The sequence below is a fragment of the Megascapheus bottae genome, chromosome X (genome assembly GCF_031878675.1).
Source record: "Megascapheus bottae isolate mThoBot1 chromosome X, mThoBot2.hap1, whole genome shotgun sequence".
Classification (NCBI taxonomy): domain Eukaryota; kingdom Metazoa; phylum Chordata; class Mammalia; order Rodentia; family Geomyidae; genus Megascapheus; species Megascapheus bottae.
The window spans coordinates 33,758,418-33,781,257 of NC_143547.1; the positions used below are offsets into that span (position 1 = coordinate 33,758,418).

The 22,840-nt window shown below is 41.4% G+C and overlaps 1 protein-coding gene across 2 annotated transcripts; it reads left to right on the plus strand.

Annotated features, from left to right (window-relative positions):
* Nucleotides 1-11,889: 11,889 nt before the first annotated feature.
* LOC150040798 (protein FAM156A/FAM156B-like) lies at nucleotides 11,890-18,157 on the plus strand. Of its 2 annotated transcripts, none has more exons than XR_016533766.1 (3): nucleotides 11,890-12,386; nucleotides 12,959-13,130; nucleotides 17,449-18,157. XR_016533766.1 is itself a non-coding variant. In XM_090326116.1 (3 exons), exons 2-3 carry the CDS (start codon nucleotides 13,029-13,031, stop codon nucleotides 17,911-17,913), a joined length of 564 nt encoding a protein of 187 aa, XP_090182242.1. In that variant the 5' UTR covers nucleotides 11,890-12,386; nucleotides 12,959-13,028; the 3' UTR covers nucleotides 17,914-18,157. The 2 variants fall into 2 exon arrangements, 1 of the variants encoding a protein (XP_090182242.1); XM_090326116.1 differs by having other exon boundaries at nucleotides 17,452-18,157.
* Nucleotides 18,158-22,840: the final 4,683 nt, after the last annotated feature.

The window sequence follows — 22,840 nt, forward strand, 5'->3', positions numbered from 1 at the left end:
TGTGGTAGTATTTTTTTGTTGTGGCAGTGGTGATGATTTGTCCCATTTGATCTGATCCTATGTTGGACAGGGTTAACATTATGTGGAGCCACTGTCATTAACTTTATCCTACAGTTAAGTAACAGTTTAGGAATAAGTTTTTAATCCTGATTTACTTGGAATCTATTAGATTTCTAAACTAACAAAGGACTTAAATGCACATAACTAATTTTAACAGCTGTTTCTCATTGATGTGAAATAAATGTTCCAGAGGAGGAGCTAATCCATACTGACAAAGAATAGCCATTGAAGAATTTCGGAAACACAGTTTCATAGTAGTTGATAAACAGTTTATTTTCTGTGAAAATCTGATTTTTTAAAATTCTAAGTTAAGTACATTTTTTGAAGTGTTACCCAGTCTCTCATTTTCTCTCACTCCTTCCCCACTAGTTCCCTCCCCCCAAGTTGTAAAGTTCATTTCTAACATAGTGTCTAGTAATTATGGTTGTGTTTCTGGCAGTGTTTCTGCTCACATAATCCGTATGTGAATCCATGTGGATTCCAGAACCCATATGGAATGCATAATCCTTGATATTCTCATCAAAATATGGTTTTTCATGTTACAGTAGATGCTAATTTTCTACAACACCATTCTATTCTTTTTTTTTCTTAACTGGTCCATCTCTTGATTTGAATTTTACTCTAAACAGGAAAAAAATCAAGCAATTTCTTCACTGTCAACATCTGCTTACCTAAATATCAAAATAATCTCTTACTAGATCTGACTTGTATATAAAAATAGCACACCTTTTAAGCCTAGTTTTTTCCACTGTGTTAACAATACTGGGTAACACTGTCGATTAAGCCCATACCCAGGATGGAAATCTGAGTTCCTATAAAGCCGGGACTGATGGATCTTTCCAGGGAACTTTCAGTGCTCTGAGACTTTATGTTGGGAGTAGGCATTCTAGACTCCCAGTCCTTTTGGGCCTCACAGCTTGGCTTTGCAGGGCTCGCAAGTTAGCTTAATCGAGGCCACTTTTTGCCTTTTTCAAAAAATGCTAAGATTTGTTTCTTTCCTATTCTGGTGAATACTGGTCAACATGAAATAATCTTATGCATTTGGAATAATTTATGCATAATTCTTTTATGTCATATGACTGAAAATGAATTATCAAAAGTTTCAGGTCTAGTAGACATTAAATGTAGAGTTTTGGACTGTCTCATGTAGGGTGAAGAAAAATTATACATGGGCACCTCAAGCTATTTATCTCCTTTTGAAAAAAGTCATGGAAGAATAGTATTGTAATAGAAACTTTTGGTAGGGCCTCTTTTCATTTAGCAGTGGTAACTTATACCAAACTAAAATACTGAAATCTTTTTAAGGGTTAAGAGATCAGAAGGTTCCAATTGTTTAGCATGTTCTCTAAGAACATGTGTTCCTCTGTAAAGAAAATGGGAGAAAAAGAAATAGTTTTTTTTTTACCTTGTTCTTCTTTGACCAATCTTTATTTAATGTAAGAATTGTGTCTCCTAGAGGGTGTCAGCCAGCAACTGTCTGAGGTAAGGAATACAAGTGGGTAGGACAGTCCTGTGAGTCACGTGGTCCTCATCTTTGCAATCACCTTTCATGTCATTTTTATGTTTGAACAAAAGATTTAATGTATATTATGAATAGAGCTGCATTGTCCATTGAGCCAAAGCCACATTGTAGGCCTCTACCATAACAGAGATAAGTAATATCTCAAAGCTCTGTGTGTGCGTGCGCGCGCGTGCGCACGTGCACGCAAGTATTTTGTCTTTAACTCAGGGCCTGAGTTCTATCACTTACCTTTAATTGGAAATAAGAGTCTTAGAGACTTTCTTGACCCTGTTGGCTTCTACATGTGATTCTCACACTTGTATCTCAGAAGGCTGAGATCTGAAAATCTAAGAGTTTTAACCTATTTGGAAGTTCAGAAGTATAAAGGAGAAGAAAACCTCTTATGTGCTAGAATACAGCTGGAAGATCTATGGAAATATTTTCAATAAATAGTATAAAGTTAAAATTTGACTTCTCAGGGACAGGTCCAGTGATTAGTACTTCATTATAACCCATTCTTCTTGTAAAGGCTATAGTACTTCCTGCATTTTCTCTATCATCCCTTGTATAATGAGGCAAAAGTAGCAACATTTTAAGACATTGGATCATACTGAAGAACCTACCCAAGATATAGACTATTGTATATTATACTTAATGCCAAAGTATACTAGAAGGAACCTTCATTGCGATATAAAGGAAGATTGTAAGTCCATACAGACAATATTGTTTTTTTTAAGCATCTGTTTCTTAGCATAAACCTTACTACAAATTTTTGTAAGTATACCAATTTTGTTCTTATCTGTCTTTTTAAGTTATAAGGATCAAAAGAAATCTTAGCGTCTCAATATGTGCCTATGTACAGTTCATGTATGTAAAAGATATGTCAAAATGTCACTTACGGTATTTTGTCTCTGTGAGTTTAGAGCACAGATAAGAGAAAGACAAGCAGTCCCTTAGTCATTTCTTGTCATCTGACCACTGAATGACCCCTAGATATGTGAGTGATCACATTGAACCCATGGCTGCAAAGGTTATGTCCACAGTAACAGCACTTCCACCTGCACATTACTTACCTTATGCCCACTGTCAGGAGTCATAAGACAATGAGATTCTCAATTTGTCCTCAATTAGCAAATAGAGACAATACTCTTTCTATAATCACTGTCTCAATGAATGTTTTTGGAAAAATCTTATTTTTATGCAAAATTCTTTCTTTTAACAATTTTTATTCTTGGGTCCAGAAGCATGGCCTAGAGGTAGAGTGCATGAAGCCCTGGGTTCGATTCCTTGATACCACATAGTCAAAAAAAATGGAAGTGGTACTGTGGCTAAAGTGGTGGAGCACTAGCCTTGAGAATGCCCAAGGAAAGCCGTCCGGCCCTGTGGAGGGCTGTGACTTACACTCGGCATGACACTATCTTTTAGCTTTTTCTGCTTAAGACTGGTGCTTAAGGCTGGTGCTTTACCGCCTAAGCCACAGCTCCACTTCTTGCTTTATCATGGTTAGTTGGAGGTAAATACCTCACAGAATTTCCTGCCTGGGTTGTGATCAAACCTTAATGCTCAGATTTTTGCTTGTGAAATAACTGGAAATACATGCGTGAGCCACCCATGCCCAGTTCCAAGTATTTTTATAGCCTCTTTTACATTTCCTCTTAATTTTCAATCATGAATTTTGTATTCTTGTTTGGATAGGGAAAAAAAACAAGATATAAGGATAATTTTCCCTGCACAGTTTCATTATCAGGAGTCATTACATTGTGTCCTGTTTAAGAAATAACATTAAATGTAAGAAATCTTTGCTTTGTAGGAATAAGCACTAAACTTTGCTTAATGTTTACTTTATTTGTTTTATTCGGCACTTGAGTCATGCTTTGAGATCCAGGCAGTTTTGAGTTTTGGCATGTGAGTGTATCTGTGTGTGCAGGGGTGATGTGGTACAGAGGCTTGGTTAGTGCTCTACCACTTGAGCCTCACCTCCATTTCTGCTTTTTTTTTTTGCTGTTTAACTAGAGATAAAAATGTCAGGGACCTAAGCCCTGGGCGGGCTCCGGATTGGCTCTGGCTTCCCATCCCGCCCTCGACTCAGGCTTCCCCAGGGCCCTGGCAGCTGGGCATCTGCTGCAGTCTGGCAATCTGGCTGTGGGGAGGAGGCCCCAGGTCCGGGAGGCGGCCAAGGTGAGAATGAGGCAGAGAGGAGAGAAATTCCACATGCCAAATGTAAACTAAGAAGTCAAGATTTTCTCCTGCTGTAAGTGAATCCATGGGCTCTGCAAGGAGTCTGTGACCTTTGATGATGTGTTTGTCAACTTCACCTTGGAGGAGTGGGCTTTGCTCGAACCTTCCCAACAGCAGCTGTACATAGATGTGATGGTGGATATTTTCAGGAACCTGGCCTCCATACAAAAAGAACGGGAAGACCAGGCAGTTGAAGAAGTGTGCAAAAGTCCCAAGATATGACTAAGAGTTCAGGATTGATGGAAACATGCCCTGTATCAGCAGCTCACACCTATTATCCTCCACGCTCAGGAAGTTGAGATCTGAGGCTCATGATCTGAAGTCAGACCAGCCAGTTAAGTGCATGAGACTCTTATTTCCAATAAACTCCAAAAAGCTGGGAATGGCAATGTGGCCCAAATGGTAGAACATTAGCCTTGAACAAAACATGCTCAGTGATAGTGCCCAGGCCTTGAGTTCAAGTCCTAGGACTGGCAAAATAAAAAGAAGGTCTTCAAGGTAGAGAAGTGTTTGGTGGAACTCTAGATTGTTATGAACATTGAAACCCCTGCTGGAGTGGAAGCGAGTGTCTTTGACATCTTCCTCAGGCATTCATCCTTGAGCATGGCCTTCGGAACTTACACTGACTCCAAACTCTATGAGTATAGGGAACTTGAAGAGAAGCCGTGTAAATGCCCCGTGTGCAGGAGAGCCTGCAGCAATGCCCAGTGCTTTCCAAATGCCAGAACCCCCCAGTGTGAGCAGTGTGGGAATGTCTTCAGTCACCCCACTTCCCGCAGGACACACCGATGCACTCACACAGGAGAGAAACCATGCGTGTGTCAACAGTGTGGGAAAGCTTTTAGTTCTTCCAGTTACATTAAAATACACGAGAGGACGCACAGTGGGGAGAAGCCTTACGTGTGTAGCTTCTGTGGGAAGGCCTTTCGGCAGTCCAGTCACCGCATCCGGCATGAGAGGCTCAGACTGGAGAGAAGCCCTGTGTGTGTGAGCAGTGTGGGAAAACCTTCTTTACCCTGAGAGGTCGACGGAAACATGAACGAACTCACAGTGAAAATAAACCTTTCGGGGCCGGGAGTTTGGCCTAGTGGTAGAGTGCTTGCCTAGAATGCACGAAGACCCAGGTTCGATTCCTCAGTACCCCACATACATAGAAAACGCCGGAAGTGGTGCAGAGGCTCAAGTGGTAGAGCTCCAGCCTTGAGAAAGTCCAAGGACAGTGCTCAGGCCCTGAGCTCAAGCAGAGGACTGGAAAAAGAAAAAAGAAAAAAGAAACCTTTCCTCTGTAACGAATGTGGAGAAGCCTTCAGTGATTCTAGTTCCTTACACACACATGAAATAACACACTGGGGAGAAGCTTTGTGTATGTGAGCAATGTGGGAAAGATGTTGATGTTCAAAAACATGAATTTGGGAGCTGGGAGCGTAGCCTAGTGGGAGAGTGCTGGCCTGGCCTGCATAAAGCCCTGGGTTTTAATTCCTCAATACCATGTAAAGGAAGTCATCAAATAAAAAGGCATTGTGAATGAACTCATAATAAGAGAACCCATCTTATGTAATAAATATGGGAAAAATTCCAGTGATCCTATTTCTTGCCAAAAATAAATAAACTGGACAGAAGCTCCTAAAAAAATCTCATGGACCTTTTTTTCCCAGGCTGGCTTCAAATCAGGATCCTCAGACCTCAGTCTCCTGATTAGCTAGGATTACAAGTGTGAGACGACAGTGTCCAGCTTCTGCTGACTATTGACTGTTAGGGGACAATTTAAATATTTCCCCCTATTGATGCTTCATGTGACTGAATAATAAAATGGAAGCATACTACTTAGATTCTAATTCTTAAGGCTCATGAAGCAGGAAGAACACAACAGAGGCTCAAGGTCAGTGAGACTAAAATGCCTATACTAAGCCTTCCCTGCTGCATGCTATCATTCACTTTACTTCTAAGTGGACCACAGACTCTTCAGGACAGAATCACCTCTAAATATATGATGATGTTGCATATGAGAAGTATCTGTCTTAATATATCAATTTACATGTTTTGATGTATAAAACCTGGAATACTATATCCCAAGTAGAAAAATAACTATAATTTCCATCTGTAATTCAAATTTCTGAATTTGAAGTACAAGAATTTCTGATTTTAAAAGAAGTACTTGGGACTGGGAGTTTGGCCTAGTGGTTAAAGTGCTTGCCTAGCATGCACGAAGACCCGGGTTTGATTCCTTGGTACCACATACATAGAAAAAAGCCAGAAGTGGTGCTGAGGCTCAAGTGGTTGAGCTCTAGCCTTGAGAAAGTCCAAGGACAGTGCTCAGGCCCTGAGCTCAAGCCCAGGACTTGCAAAAAAAAATAAAGAAGTACTTGATGTTTCAGAAAGATATTAACTGCCATCATTCTTTTAAATGCTTGCTTGACTCCATGTTTCTGATTTATTCCTCTGAAATATTTAGTTTAAAAGGCAGATTTCATCTTTTTGTTAATCTTTAAAGTCAGGTGCCTGTAGTTCATGCCTGTACTTCTAGCTACTCAGTAGGCTGAGATCTGATAATCATGGTTCAAAGCCAGCCTGGGCACAAAAATCCATGAGACTCTAATCTCAAATTATCCCAGAAATCAGAAATGGTGCTGTGACATAGGTGGTAGAGTTGTAACCTTGAGCAGAAGAGGTCAGGAATAGTGCCTAGGCCCAGAGTTCAAGCCCCACAACCAACAAAGAAGAAGGAGGAGGAGGAAGAGGAGGAGGAGGAGGAGGAGCAGGAGGAGGAGACAGCTAAAATGTAGTGAAGAGATCATACAAAAACAGTAATGTGGTTGTGTTGTGGATTGCCCTACAAAGTTTTTATAATTGGCCGGGCGCAGTGGCTCACATCTGTAATCCAGCTACTCAAGAGGCTGAGATCTGAAGATTGTGGTTCAAAGCCATTCCAGCACTTACGTCCATGAGACTCTGACCTCGAATTAACCACCAGAAAACAGCAAGTGGTGCTGTGGCTCAAGGGGTAGGGCGGTAGCCTTGAGCTGAGGCTCTCAGGGACAACACCCAGGCCCACGGGTAAGCTGGTAGCTTTGAGCTGAAGCGGTCAGAGACAGAGTCTAGGCCCAGAGTCCAAACTCCACCACCAAAAAAACAAAAGCAAAAAAGCTGGTTTTATAATTGATGTATTCTTCAGTGCAAAGTTGGGACCTTAAAGAAGTATTCAGGTATATTTAGGGCTTGACATCGGATGGACTGTGGGAACCCTTTCTACCTTTCTTCTTCAAAATACACATTCTTTCTCCTATGTATAACCCTCCAGTGCTACTTACCATGTTATAATATAGCCAAAGAGCCCTTACTTCAGAGTGTTAGCAATTGATGTACGAACCTGTCCACCTAAGTAATGAAGTAAATGAACCTATTTTCTTTATAAAGTTATCATTACTAGGCCTGGGAGTTTGGCCTAGTGGTAGAGTGCTTGCCTAGCATGCACAAAGACCTGGGTTCGAATCCTCAGTATCACATACATAGAAAAGAGCTGGAAATGGTGCTGAGGCTCAAGTGGTAGAGTGCTAGCCTTGAGAAAGTCCAAGAACAGTGCTCCGAGCTCACACCCAGGACTAGTACTTTGGTACTTCGGGAGAATAGATATAAATATTGATATAAATACCTACATTATTCAAAAGAAACTTCACTTGTTGACGTGGTGACTTGTGGTAGAGTGCTTTCCCAGTAACTGCAAGACTATGAACTCAAAATATCAATATTTCTAATACAAAATGTGAAACTATAAATTACCAGAGCATCCAGTATAAAAAATAAGTAATCCGCAGCCAAGTGCTGGCGGTTCACCGCTGTCATCCTGGCAACTCAGGAGGCTGAGAACTGAGGATCACAGTTCAAATTCTGCCTGGGCAGAAAAGTCCATGAGACTCTTACCTCTAATCAACTATCAAAAAGCTGCAAGTGGAGCTGTGACTAAAGTGGTAGAGCACTAGCTTTGAGCAAAAATGCTCAGAGGGCTAGGCGTTTGGCCTAGTAGTAGAGTGCATACCTAGCATTCACAAAGACCTGGGTTCGATTCCTGGGTACCACATATATAGAAAAAAGCCGGAAGTTGTGCTGAGGCTCAAGTGGTAGAGCTCTAACCTTGAGAAAGTCCAAGGACAGGGCTCAGCCCTGAGCTCAAGCCCAGGACTGGCAAAAAAATTCTCAGAGATAGCACGTGGCCCTGAGTTCAAGCCCCAGGACCAACACAAATAAACAACATCAACAAAAACCTAAATGATCCTGTAACTTGAATGGATAAAAATGTAAGAGGGGACAAGTGCCAGTCATCATGACTATTAGAAGGCTGAGGGTAAGAGGCCAATGGATCCAAGTCAGCTGGGGCACAAAAGTCCCCAAGGATACATTTCAATGCAGGAAGTTGGGCATGACCACAGGCACACCTATCATTTTTTCCCTACAGTAAGAAATGGAAAAGATGAAGATTATGATCCAGGCACATGACAGCATACAAAACGAGACCCTGTGTAAAAAATAATAAGTTTAAGAAAATACTGGAGCCAAGCCTAAGTGGCCCATTCATGTAACCCTAGCCACTCAGGAGGCTGAGATCTGAGAATCATGGTTTGAAGCCAATCCAGGAAGGAAAGTCCTTAAGATTCTTATGTCCAGTGAGCTACCAACAAAATCCAGAAGTGGAGTGTTGACTCAAATAGTAGAATGCTAGCTTTGAGCAAAAAGATTTGGGAAGAGCACTCTAGGCTCCAGGACTGTTGCAAAAACAAATAAAAAATAAAAAATCCAGAGATGGAGGCTCAGCAGTACAGTAAATGCCTAGCAAATTCAAGGCTTTGAATTCAAACACTCGCCCTACCTCCCCAAAGTTCTCATACTGGTTAGTACGTGCATTACAATATGGGCTTATTATTTGTTAGAAATGAACCAAAGGAAGTCTGGTATGAAGAAAAATAGAGGAAAAATTTGTACTTTCCATTTTCCCATATTCCACAACAACTTTTAAAAGTACATAAAACCAGCTTCAAAAATATTTGACACAGGGCCTGGAGTTTGGCCTAGTTGTAGTGTCTCCTCTGGCCTCCCTGGGACATCATGGCATCCGTATTATACTCCTCCCCCGTTTCAATAGCAGAGACCATTCAGGGTTTCTTTGAAGTATTTGTTGGGGAATGTAGCCTGGAACTATTCCAGGTGGTGATCCATTAATCATGTCTGGATATCTGAATAATAAATTTCATTTGTCTTCCTCTCACTGGAGTGGGAAATATAGTAATGCAAAAACTGATCCAGTACAGGGAGAGGCACCAGTGTGGAGGAGGAGTTTGTGAGGAACTCTATGTGTTAGGCTATCCCTAGCCTGGAGAGAGAGAATTGAGTTTGGGTTCAGCATTTATACTATTGCTATGAATTGTTTTTCTACACATACCATCATTCTTGTTATACTAAGAAGTATAAAAATGACAGATTTAAGAGATGATCTCCTTGATGAGCTTTGCAAACTCATCTCTAGGAACGGGCAAGCACGAGTCTGTATTACCTCCCATAGAGATAATAGGATAATTGGATAAGAGGAAAATCAATGACTCATGGTTTCTGAGTGGGACTCAAGGAACTAGTAAGCAGAAGATTGCTCTCTTGTTAGTAACTCACAGTGAACTATAGCCAGCCCTTCCCTCCTCACTGTAAATATTCTCACATGTGCCATACTTTAACAAATACTGACTACCCTAACTTGGGTGAATAACATCATATTGGCCAAACATCATCTTTGATATAAGGAAACATTCATAAATTCTGTGGCTATTTTTAGATAATTTAAATTGTTCCCTTGGACATCTACAAAAAATTCAGACTAAATCCTGTGGGACCCCTTGGGCTTCATTGCACTATCTCTAAGACAGTATAAAAACAATCTGACATGTGAAGTGAAAATCATGGAACTGATTCTTAACCAACTACTTCACACTAACAGCAATGGATGCATTCTTAGAAATTCCCCCAGGAGGGGCTGGGAGCAAAGCCTAGTGGTAGAATGCTCACCTAGCATGCATGAAGCTCTGAGTTCCATTCCTCAGTACCACATACTCAGTAAAGGCCACAAGTGGCACTGTGACTCAAGTGGCAGAACACTAACCTTGAGCAGAAAGTGTCCAAGGACAGTACCAGGCTCTGAATTCAAGCCCCAGGACTGGCAAAGAAAGGAAGGAAGGAAGGAAGGAAGGAAGGAAGGAAGGAAGGAAGGAAGGAAGGAAGGAAGGAAGGAAGGAAGGAAGGAAGCAAATAAAGTCCCACAGAAACTGTAAACACTAATTTTATTGTATGATAAAATAATATCCCAACACCAGTGCAGGAAATACACCCAAAGGTCCCATCACATTCCATCCAGCATCAGTAAAGCATCCTTCTCTGCCTTCTGGTCTTACATTCATGGATAATTAGCAAATTCATGATTGCATCTCAACTGACACAGTCCCAGCTCATTGTCTAAAACTGAATTGGGCCACAGATCACGTGAACTAAAGAACCAGGCACGACTAGGCTTTATGATTAAGGCCTTCTCTTCCTCGACAGCTTCAAGGCTGCTGGACACAGATAAAAGAACCAACAGTACCAGGCTTTATCAGGTTGGTGCTGGTGGCTTAACCCTGCAACCCAAGTTACTCAGGAGATTGAGTTCTGAGGAGGGCAGTTCAAAGCCAGTCTGAATAGGAAAGTCTGCAAAACTCAGATCTATTAATTAAAACACCACTACCAACAAACCCAGAAGTGGAGCTATGGCTCAAGTGGTAGAATGCTCGCCTTGAGTATGAAAGCTCAGAAACAGTGCCCAGGCCCTGAGTTCAAGCCTCAGGACTTTTTGTATAAAAATGTAGCAATGTCAGTAACCTAAGAAGAAATCAGTGGGCTCTGAGAGCTGCAATCTAGTACCCTGGTTTTCATTGAATTAGTTTTGTAAGTTAGGCTGGTTGAATAAGAAAATAAGGAGGGTTCAAGTTGAACTGGCTGAACCCTGAGTTTGATCCATTACAATAGAAGTAGTGTGAATAGGAGAGGAGTTAGGAGAGGAAATGAATTCCAACTGTCTTTTATTTCTAAGATAGAGTTATACAGTAGGAGGAGTATTAAAGCATCTCCATATTTAGGATCTTCACCAAAAATGGATTTAGCTACACATATGAGTCTAGAATCATCAGTGGGTAACATCACAGAAGAATGTTTAAATCCTTAACCATGAAGACCTTAAACCATGGGATTTTGGAAGAAACATGGAGGTTCATAGCTGAATCTGAGAAACTCAGAGGGTGAGGATCCCAAATACAGTTATCTGAGGTTAGCCTGGAAGAAACAATAGAGACCCAATCTCATTGAATAAACTGGACAGATTGTCACACTCCTATGGTTGTACTCATGCAGGAGGTCATAGGTCGTATTATTGATGATGATAGGGATATAGGAAAAAGCCTTAGGTCCTACCTAAAAAACAAACAAACAAACAAGACCACAAATGATCAGAATGATATAAGAGATAGAATGATTGCCTAGAAAGCAAAAGTCTATTGTTTCAAGTACCAGGAGCTTCCCCAAACTCTGGGGGTGTATCTGGGCTCTGTTGCTTGTTTTGTGAATATATGATACTGAAAAACTCTAAGCGGCAGTTTTACAGTCTAAACATAAGAGCAATAGCAACAGTCAGAGTGAAATATGTTCCATTATATTCATTAAATGGCTATTCAAGTATGCAGTATCCCCTGACGAAATGCTATCCACTTGTACTTGCTTGACTATGTATACAAAATGCTTTGAGCAACTGCCATGTGTTTTCTTGGAAAAAAGTATAAACAAATGTATAAACAAACTGGTGTACACATTACAGTGTTTAAAAGAAGCAACAATCACAATGAAAACATACCTGCCTAACTTGACACTTTCTACCAGTAAACTTCTCTTGCCTGCCTAGTCTCTCACTCTTGAACACTTGCCCCACCCTCAACCAAAAGTGGACTTTGGGAATTATGACATCACGGCACTGTTATGTCAATCCCAGTAGCCTGGAAACAATTCTTTGGTCACCAGGGTCCCAGTAAACCACCAGCACGGGCAGAGGTCCCTGCAATGCTGTCACACTATCCACTGGGTGGGGGTGGAGATATGTGGGTTTCTGGGTCTCCATGAGGGATGAGTGCTGGCTTGCTCATGACAAAGTGAAGGACATCAACTGTTTTGCCACTCTAAGAAACTGCTCCCCAGTCAGGCCTTGAACCTTTCTCCTGTAGTCACCGCAGAGTGAGTCACAGAGGGTGAGTCGAGCACAGAGTGAGTCATAGAGTGAGAGTCTAGCACACTGTTGATCTAACTAACCCCATCCACACCAGAGCAGATCACCACTTCCTGGGTGATGATTGCCAGATAATCCAGCTTCTCACTCGAGTGTTGATGACTTGTGCTCAGGAGGCCTAACGGTGTTGCTCAGGGAAGCATGCCATATTGCGCAAAGAAGAACTCAAGCACCCTTGGTCATTCAGACAACCTCATTCTGCCAGCAAGTTGGAGAGAGAAAGGCAATCTCCTGAAAACACGCCAGGTAAGAGTCACTTTATCTATAAGACCACACACAAGTGGTATTTTTCTGGGTAACTGTAAGTGGGCTTCCTGGTCCAGGTCTTGTATCCTGTCTTCATTGGTTATACTGGGACCCCTGAGACATTAAAGGAAATCCCAGAAAGAATTAGACTGGCTGAGAAAATTCAAAGCAAGGCTTAAAAGGGGTGTAGGAGAGGAGAGCTGCTAAAGTGCCCGGTGGAAGAAAGGGGCTCAGCCTAAACTGGATTCATAGCCAGGTCCACAGTGGGATGACTGGAGCAAGAGCAGCTTCAGGGTTAGTCACACTGTAGGAACTCTCTGCAGGTGGGGACACTCTGGGGTGGAGGCTTTTGTTTCCACAGCAGTTGGGAGTTTCCTCTACCTTCACAGCACCGCTGGCCTGCCTGGCTCAAGACTTTGGAGCTCCAGTCCTTCTCCAGTGTTCACTCTGTAGCTAATATTGATCCCATGTGGGACCTCCAGGAGGGGACCCAGAACATTACTATGAGTTGTTAAAAGTAGTATCAAAGTTAAGATGACTCACAAAAGATTAACTCTGCTTTCCCCATACAGCCCTCTGGGGAGTGCCCACCCTTACCCACACTAGTCAGCTAAAGACAAACAAGTAACATCCTTCGAAAATATGGGGGCCCTACCACCTTCCATGCTCTACACCAGTGAAGTCAACCTCTACAACAGTGAAGACAACCAGTATCTTGCGTATCAGCAAAGCACTTCTGATGAAGTAAGTCCCCAGTAGCTGATTTCTTCCCCTGGAAAGTCCTCATGGAGTTAATCATTGAAGTGTCCATATATATCCCTTCCTTTTTCTGTGGGCAAACTGAGACAGTGGGGGAAGACAGTGAGTTTCTACTTCGAACTCTTGATTCTGAAAATGAACACAGTCCTGGGCTTGTGTGGGGGCGTTATTGACAACCCATGATGGCCATGGGCTGAGCTTCTGTCCTGTGTGCCAGGTATGCCTACCTTTCCCCATAGTGTATCATTTAATCATCCCCAGTACTTCTCAACAATAGGTTCAACAATCATCTCCATTGACAAATGAGGATATAAGACTTCCACAACTTGCTTAAGACACCTAGCTTTCTGAATGGAGGAGCTGTGATTCAGACTTAAGCTGGTTGGCCCCAGAGCTCCAAGTATTGTTGAATTTTACCTTAGTGCCTCCAGAAGGGGTCAGCACCAGGCCTATAATCCAGGGTGACACCTACAGGCACCTAGTTTACATTCCAGATCTGAGCATAACAGAAAAGGCCTCAGGCTGCGGCTCCTCCTCCGTGTGCTATGAGTGTCCCCTCCCGGATCCCCCACCAACAAGCAGTGTTGTAGACTTTTACTGAATAGTTCTGGACCTCATTGTATTAACCACATTCCCTTCTTTATTTCTTCTTGTGTGTACACTCAAATGTTTTGTGCCCATTCTGCCAGATGTTTTTTTTGTGTGTGTTTTGCTTTGTTTTTTCCTGGTGAAAGGCAGAACTAGTAAACAGGGCCATCTCTGTGTTTGAAAACAGAACAGTGCTCAGAGCAAATTCCTCTTATCTGTGCTGTTACTTCTGCAGCAGTGTTTTAGGATAGTTGTTGCCTAGCAATATATTTCTTTGCTGTCCTTCTTCTCACACACTCTGCCACCATCACCTATCCCTCAATTTAAAAATAAGTGTTTCTTTAACTCTTTAGTACTGGTGTCATTAGAACATCATTTCTTTCTCATTTCTGGAGTGTGTGTTAAATGTTGGAGTGTGTCAGTGGAAGAACAGGAAAGAAGGTGTGAGAGAGAGACAGAGACAGAGACACAGAGAGAGACAGAGAGGAAGAGAGATAGAGACAGAGAGAGACAGAGAGAGACAGAGACAGAGACACAGAGACAGAGAGATAGAGAGACAGACAGAGAGAGAGAGAGAGAGAGAGAGAGAGAGAGAGAGAGAGAGAGAGAGAGAGAGAGAGAGAGAGAATCCGTTTTCTGCATTAGAAGTTGTTCATTTACACACTCTTCATTGCGATCCCTGGACAAAGGAAGACAATTTTTGTTGAAACAAAATTGCATCCCCAGGCCAGGTGCTGTGGCTCACGCCTGTAATCCTAGCTACTCAGGAGACTGAGATCTGAGGATCAGGGTTCAAACCAGCCTGGGCACACATGGACCTGAGACTCTTATCTCCAGTTAACATCTAGAAAACAGAAAGTAGGGCTTGGCTCAAGGGTAGGGTGGTAGCCTTGAGCTGAAGAGCTCAGGGACAGTGCCCAGGCCCAGAGTTCAAGCCCCATAATCCCCCAAAAAATTGCATCCAGGGACACAAACTTATGTCCCTGCCATGTGGGTGGAAGGTCAAGAGAGTTCATCTGAAGCGAAAATTCAAGAGGCCAAAAAAGGGAAGGAGCCAGGCAATCAGGGACAGATGGAGGCAACAGGAGAGGAGTGGGATGATCTGAGTGGTTGATAGGAGTTGCTTAGATTGTGGTGTGAGAAGAAGGATTGTGCAAGTTTAGGAATATTTTCAACTTGTCTAGGACATGGCGCATCTCAGCCAGCCTTATGTTTTCCTGCTGGAACTCTCCTCCCAAGGACATTCTACAATCCAACATACCACCCAGTGCCTCTTGGGGTCTTACCTTTCCCTTAGCTATCTCAAGTCTGCTTTCAGTGTCAGTTTGGCTGTTGTGTGCTCTTCCTCAGCTCTGGTAGTTTATGTCCTCATTAAGTTTCTACACTAGCTGTGAGAATGCACCCTTGAATGTCATATTCCTGTCTCCTGAATTCCAATTCCAGCTATATATTAGGTCTCAAGCTTTTACTGACAAGATTCCTAAATCTCCATCTGCTTCCTTGAAATATTTTGCTTTCACTTCCCTCTGATCCTAGGATATGTTTACTTCTCCCCTTCTTGTTCTCTTCCTCTTTCTCTCTGTTGCCCTGCCTCCTCTGTATCTCCTCCTCTCTCCACTTATCTCTTTCTATATCTTTGTCTCTTCGTGTGTTTGTCTCTCACTATCTGTCCCTAAATCTTGCCTTTATCCCTCTCTCTCTTTTTCTCATCTCTCTGTTTGTGTCTCTGTCTTTGTCTCTGTCTCTATGTCTCTGTCTCCCTTTCTGGTTATGGCTCCCTGTCTGTTTGGTCTTTTTCTCTTATGTCTCTGTCTCTGTCTCTATCTCTGTCTCTGCCTGTCTGTCTCTCCCCACACCCAATACTGAGGATTAAATTCCTGGATTCTAATTCACTTGGCATTCTTGCTCACAGCAGGGGCATCACTCTAAGTCATTGTGCCATTAAGCTTCTCTTTACACCTTGCTCCACTGGCTCACACTTGTAATGCTAACTAATTAGGAGAGTGAGATCTGAGGATCACAGTTCAAATAAAGTCTTTATCACCAAAAATCTAGGAGTGAAACTGTGGCTCAAGTTGTAGAGGGCTAGCCTTTAGCAAAACATCTCAGGGAAACAACCAAAGCCCTGAATTCAAGCCCCAGAATTGACATGAAAAAGAAAAAATAAAACTCTTTTCTTGATTGTAAAATGAATGTAGTTTACTATTTCTGCAAGATTAGTGGCAGGCTTGATAAGATAGTGGATACAAAACATCATTTAGTACCTAGTCTGGATGATACCTAGTAAATAGTATCTGTTATATATAGCAATTTACTTGTCATCTGGCACAGGAAAGGGTAAACACTAGACAATCAGGAAACATATTTTGGAATTGTTTAAAGGCAGATGCTTAAAATAACATTTAGAAGACATATGAAATCACTTGCCAAACAAAATGTGTGGCCAGTGACTTCCAGTTCTTTCCACTTTTCTAAATTATTTTTTCTCTGAACAAGGAATGCAATATGGAGAAGCTCATCCTAAGTTAGGGGAACTGAAGACTATTGGTCCAACCAACCAGTCCCTTTATCTCTGTAGATGAGGAACTGTGGCTGAAGCAAATTAAGTTGAATTAAGAGGAGTTGAGTTAAGGGAAGCTATTTCATCATTGTTGCTTTCCTTCTCAAACAAGTAGCAGTGGGTATGGCTTACCTTCTAGGATCAAGAATCCATGTATTCTCTAGGTGTAAGAACCACAAATTGCCTATTTAGATGGGACTGTCTCACCAAACTCATTGGGAAAAATGGGGGCATAGCTATGATTTTAAAAGAATTAAAATAGCAGTCATTTAAGGCACATAGACATAGATTACGTGCAAGGAAAGCTTTCCAGCCAGCATGATGACCTCAATTCAAACACCCCAAAAGTAAAAGAACATATCTGTAAAGTAGTAGTTCAAAAGAAATCAGTGTTTGTACATTAAGAAGTAGTGATGTGAGGGACTGGGCACTGGCGGCTCACATTTGTAGTCCTAGAGACTTAGGCTGAGATCTGAGGAACATGTTTCAAAGTCAGCCTGAGCAGAACAGTCCATGAGACACTTAACTCTGATTTACCATCAAAAAGCAGTAAGTGAAGTTGTGGCTCAAATGGTAGAGTGTTAGTCCTAAGCAGAAAAACTCAGGGACATTTCCCCAGCCCTGAATTCAAACCCCATTACCAACACACACCGGTTCTGTGCACTGAAAGAGGTGTAACTCTTGGGTTTCTTCTCAGTAGACTGAGTTAAAATCAGTATTGCAAACATATAGACCGCTCTATTTGCTTAGATGGGTGATCGTCCAAAGAATGTTGGGATACATTCAATGTACAGATTTCAATTGAAATCATCAGGAACTCTTTCTGAACAACAATGTTAGTGTGAGTTCCAGGGATATACAGAACAGGACATGTGTCTACTAGATACTGTGTTTTGTGTGTCTGTGGGTGTTTGTGTGCTTGAGCATGTGAACCCAGGGTCTTCACTCAGCTTTCTTAGTACAGCTGGTTCTTTACCACTTGAGCAACACTTCTAGCTGGCTTTGTGTTGGCTTAATGGAGATGGACTCAAAAGTGTTTTGGCCTGAGGTGGATTCTGAAAAAATCCTCTCAACACCTCAACCTCCTGAGTAGCTAGAATGATAGATATGAACCTGGTTTGGAGTCTGTTTCTAATATGTGCTCTTTTATTGGAGAAGATGGAAGAAGACAAACCATGGGAGATCTCAACATCGACTCAAAAGAAAATGAAACTCCTGAAACACAGAAGATCGAGCTATGTCAAGGCCTCAGGACCTTTCTGGCGTGGCAGAAAGGTAAAGTCCTCTTCTCGTGATGCAGAGCAGAGGAGATTCAAGTGTGAGTGCTATTACTGCAAGAAGTATCCAGGAACATCTTCTGGAGTCTCAGTGGACAGGAAAGCCACCTCTCATTCTTCCTCCCGGGATAGTCTCTCCCTGAACTTCAGTAACTTGACACTCAATTCTGGTACCATCCAACCCCCCTTTGGGCAAGAATGGACCCAAGAAAGGGAGATGAGAGAGGAACCCTGGCAGCAACATCCTCAAAGAGCATTTCAGACACTTGTACACACAATGGGCAGGATGTCACTAAGATCCTCATCCTCAAGCGAAGGAGGTGCAGAACAGTTCATGTCCTGAATAACAACGTCTCCAGCCCCATGTGAGACATCCTGATAGGAACAGGATCAGGACAGTGACAACATTCAGCCAGATGGCAAAACATATAATCAGCTGGCATTTCAACCCAATTTTACAATCGTAGTAATCATTTAATAGAATTAGAATCCTTCTTGCTTGGGCTGAGAGTAGCTTCTGATTTACAAGATTGACAGCAATTCCCATGGGGTAAGATGATGTTTTCCTTCCTTGGCTTTCAGATTTCCCTCCGATAACTTATTGCCAATAAAGTGTACAGCATCTATCTACATTGTGTTCATAGCTTGCTGTGTTTCAAGTGCTTTTACTTCTTTTTGATTGCAGTCCAGAGACAGCATTGGGAATGTGTGTGGATTTCTCAAGGTAAAACACTTGTAGATGGTCATGAAGCCACAAACACAATATCATTAAACTAACTCTACAACTGCAGTACAATATCAAAAGCTGGACCTGGAAACAGGTACAACTGATGTGTATAAATCCCTGTCACTTCATCATATGTATAGATTTGTGTGACCCATCCCCTTTCAAAGAAGTTGTAAAGCAGTATCATCAAAAGATCTTGGCCAGGGAGTTTGGCCTAAGTGGTAAGAGTGCTTGCCTAGCATGCATGAAGACCCAGGTTCAATTCCTTGGTAACACATACATAGAAAAAGCTGGAAGTGATACTGTGGCTCAAGTGGTAGAGCTCTAGCCTTGAGGACAAGTGCTCACGCCCCGAGTTCAAGACCCAGGACTGCCAAAAAATATCTTCTATTGCTGTGTGAAATTTCATGATTGACACGCACTTTTCTTTCTTCACCTTTTAAGAGTTTTGGTTTATGAATCATTTACACTGACACTGGATCTTGAACTCAGGCCCCAAGTACTGACCCTTAGCCTTTACTTCAAGGGTGACATTCTGCCACTTGAGCACCAGCTCCACTTCTGGCTTCTTAGTGGCTAATAGTGGTGATAATTTTTATAACCTGGCAAAGGACAATTCTCAGATCTCAACCTTGTAAGTAGCTATGAGCAACAGGCACTGGCTTTCCACATTCTGACTATTACAAATAAAGGTGCTATGCCATGTGCTGGTTTCTTATGTCTATAATCGTAGTTATTCAAGAGGCTGAGATCTGATGGTCTTGGTTTGAAGACATCCATGGAAGACATATCCTAGAGAGCCTGGGCTCCAAGTAACTGGCAAAAAGCCAGAGAGGTGAAGACACAGAATTTTCTTTTAAACAACTCACACAATCATCAACCACCCACCCCCCCCAAAGAAAAACCCTGAAAATGAAACTGGCAGCAAAAATAGTGTACTGGTGTTTATATGGACATAAGTTTTCATTTCTCTAAGATTAAGACTTGGAAGTATGATTTCTAAACAGCATGAAATGTATACATACTGATTTTTAAAATAAAATATAAATCTATATTCTAGATTGGCAATCCTATTTTCTATAGTTATCATCAATGTATATGACATTGTTGGGATTATCATTTTCTTTTTCTCCATTGTGCCATTGTGTACAGTGTCCTCTGATTTTTTATCAGCAATCATGTTGAATTTTCCTGAGAGTGTGTCACACCCACTATTACTTTTGAAATCCTACTAATGTCTTTCTTTTTTATGTTTAGAAATTGGTGCTTGGTTACAAATATTTAAGATTCATAGGTATTTTTTCTTCATTTTTCTATGTGCTGGTACTGGACCTTGAACTCAAGGAACTCATTCTCTCCTGATTGTTTTTACTCAAGGCTGATGCTCTACTACTTGAGCTTCAACTCCACTTTTACTTTGTGTTGCTTAATTGGATAAGAGAATCTCTTGGATTTGTCTTCACAAGCTGGCTTCAAATCACAATATTCAAGTCTCTGTCTCTTAAGTGACAGTGGGTCTAAAGGTGTGAGTCACCAGGACCCTGGTGAGTCACCAGTGTCCAGCTTGGAGTATTTCTAAAATATATTTCTATTCTAATTATTAATGTGTTGTACAGAAAGGTTAACTTTCACAAGTCAAGTAATGAATACAAGTCATCTGTGAGGGCTGATGTTTCAGCTGCCAAGGCCGTGTCTCTTCCTTCATTTTTTTCCAGTTTCCCTTTCCCATCCCTGCCCACGAGTTCATTTTCCACATTGTGTCTATTGAGTACCATGGCACTATTTGTATTTGTTTCTCCTTCAATTTCTGTGCCCCCTTGCCTCCCTCAAAAGACAAGAAAAATAGCCACAGATGGCTTACACCTATAATTTTAGCTACTCAAGAGGCTGAGATCTGAGGATCACTTTCCAAAGCCAGCCTGGGCACTGAAGACTGTGAGACTCTTATCTCCAATTAACCATTAGAAAACTGAAAGTGGTGCTGTGACTCAAGAGGTAGGGTGGTAGGCTTGAGCTGAAGAGCTCAGTGACAGTGCCCAGGCCCAGAGTTTAAGCCCCACAACCAAAAAGCCATGTTTTCATTTCCTGGTACTCATTTCAATAGTATTTGAAATGTTCAGATATGTTATCCTGTTTAATTCCTTTTCGAAGAGTATCCTCTTTTAGTCTATTTGTGGATGAATGTCTAGAATCTCCATCCTTAGGCAGATAGTTTGTATTTAAAAACATCACTATAACAGCAATGAGTAATGTGATCTACTAAAGCTGGTACATTATATTATACTCTGTATTAGCCGTCACTGGAATCCATCATTTGGTATTTGAAAACTGTACAATCATTGGCAAATTGTGGGGGTTGTTTTATTTTGTTTTTGTTTGCTTGAGAAGCCAGTCTTTGACCTGTTTTGCTCAAGGCTAGAGCTCTACCACTTGAGCTATGGCTCTACTTCTGGATTTTTGTTACTGTGTTTTTTTTTAAATTAGAGATTAGAATCTCATGGACTTACCTGCCTAGGCTGGCTTCTCTCAGCCTCCTTCTAATTAGGTAGGATTACAGATGTGAGGCACTGGTTCCTGGCAATTACAAAGTTTTTGTAAGTGTCAGATACATTATCTACAAAAAATAACATTACAAAAGAGAAAAAAATAAGTGCAACCAGCTGCAGTTGCTCACACCTGTAATCCTAGCTACTCAGGAGGCTGAGATCTGAGGATCAAGGTTCAAAGCCAGCCCAGGCACTAAAATCCATGTGACTATTATCTCCAATTAACCAGTAGAAAATCGGAAATGGCACTGTGGCTCCAGATGTAGGGTGATAGCCTTGAGCTGAAGTGCTCAGGGACAGTGGTCAGGCTCACAGTTCAAAAAAGTGCAATTATTTTCATAAAGAGCAAGAACCATTTCCTAATGTGTTAATTAGACTTGTCTTTTATGCCTGTATTCTGTAAAGAAAGACTTCATTGAAATAAGGATGACATTTTGAAAGGATAATTTTAGATGTATCATATATTTTTTTTCAAAAAAATGTGAGAGAACATACCATAAAGGTATTTGATTACTCATGTTTAAAGCCATACTGTTAGCTGGCTTGAAGTCATTCTGTGAGGACTGACATTCCAGGGGCCAAGGTTCTGTCTGGCTGTAGGCATCTCAAGGTCACCCTGCCCTGCCTGGCCCCCTCATCTGGCATCTAATGCTAATCCCTCATTGCGCTCACAACACAGTCCCACATCATCTTCCATCCTCCCTCCCAATAAATATTCCTCCCTAGTTTAAAGGCAGCTGCTGGCTGCTCTCTCTCCCATTGGAGACAGTCTTTCAATCTTACTGGTATTAAGCTTTTTTCCCTCTTGGACCTGTATGGTATGCTTTCTCTAGTCTAGACATCTAACAAACACTGTTCTCTATAAACACGTTGTGGAATGATCCAACAGTGGATGAATCAATAATGAAAATTATATATCTGTATATATCTGTATATATATATCTGTATATATCTATATTCATATATATATATATGACAGTAGCATACAGCTTAAAGAAGGTCAGGTCATTTGCATGAAAAAGAAAGTGTAAATCATCATATTGAGTGAGTTAGGCCAATTTCACTAAGCCACATATGGTACATATGGCATTTGTTCACTCATATGTAGAAAGGAGACCTGAAATAATAATAACAATAACAATAATAATAGGACATAAGGTTACTTTGGTGTAGAGATTATTTTTACCTTAGCCAGTACTTTTATTATATATATATATATATATATATATATATATATATATATATATATATATATACATTGAGTATTCTGGATGTGTTCATTCCGTTTCCTTTTTCATTTATCCACTCACCTCTCCCTTACAATCTCATTTCAGTTTCTTGATATTTTGTTAAAACTGTCAACTCCTTGAAGGCTTTTTTTCCATGCAATTTTATCTGTATGTACTCTACTTGTCTCCACCAAATCCCATATATAAGGCAAGAAGATCAGGAGTAAAGGAGTTTCATGGAACAACAGGACATTACTATGTTTCATAATCTTGATTTCTTAGGTGTTTTTGTACAGATTATTACCCATAACCACACCAAAAAAGCATGCTAAAGCAGACAGGCAGGAGAGATGAGGGCCTTATTTTAAGTGGTCTAAGTGTCATGATGGGAAGATTCTGGTCATTCCAGAGCTAGATAGCTCACTGGTCCCCAACAGAAACTCAGGGACCAGGAGATGGCAACTCAGCACTACCTACCTCCCTTCGGAACTGTCAATACCATGAGGACCAGCATCTTAATTTTCAGCCAACCAGTGCTTGAGAAGACTCTGGAGCATCTTGCTTTCCTGCTTCCTCTTTGATGGCCACTTCTCGGGCTCCTGCGTCTGCCAATGGCAGAAGGTAAGTCAGGCTCATTAGGCTAAGGGTCAAGCCACTGAGGCCCTACATTAACTTTTCCCTGAAGGAGGGATTGGGGATGCTGTTTCTCTCTTGAGTCATCCCAAGAATAAAAGGCTCATGGCCCTGACACTATAAATAAGAATTGAT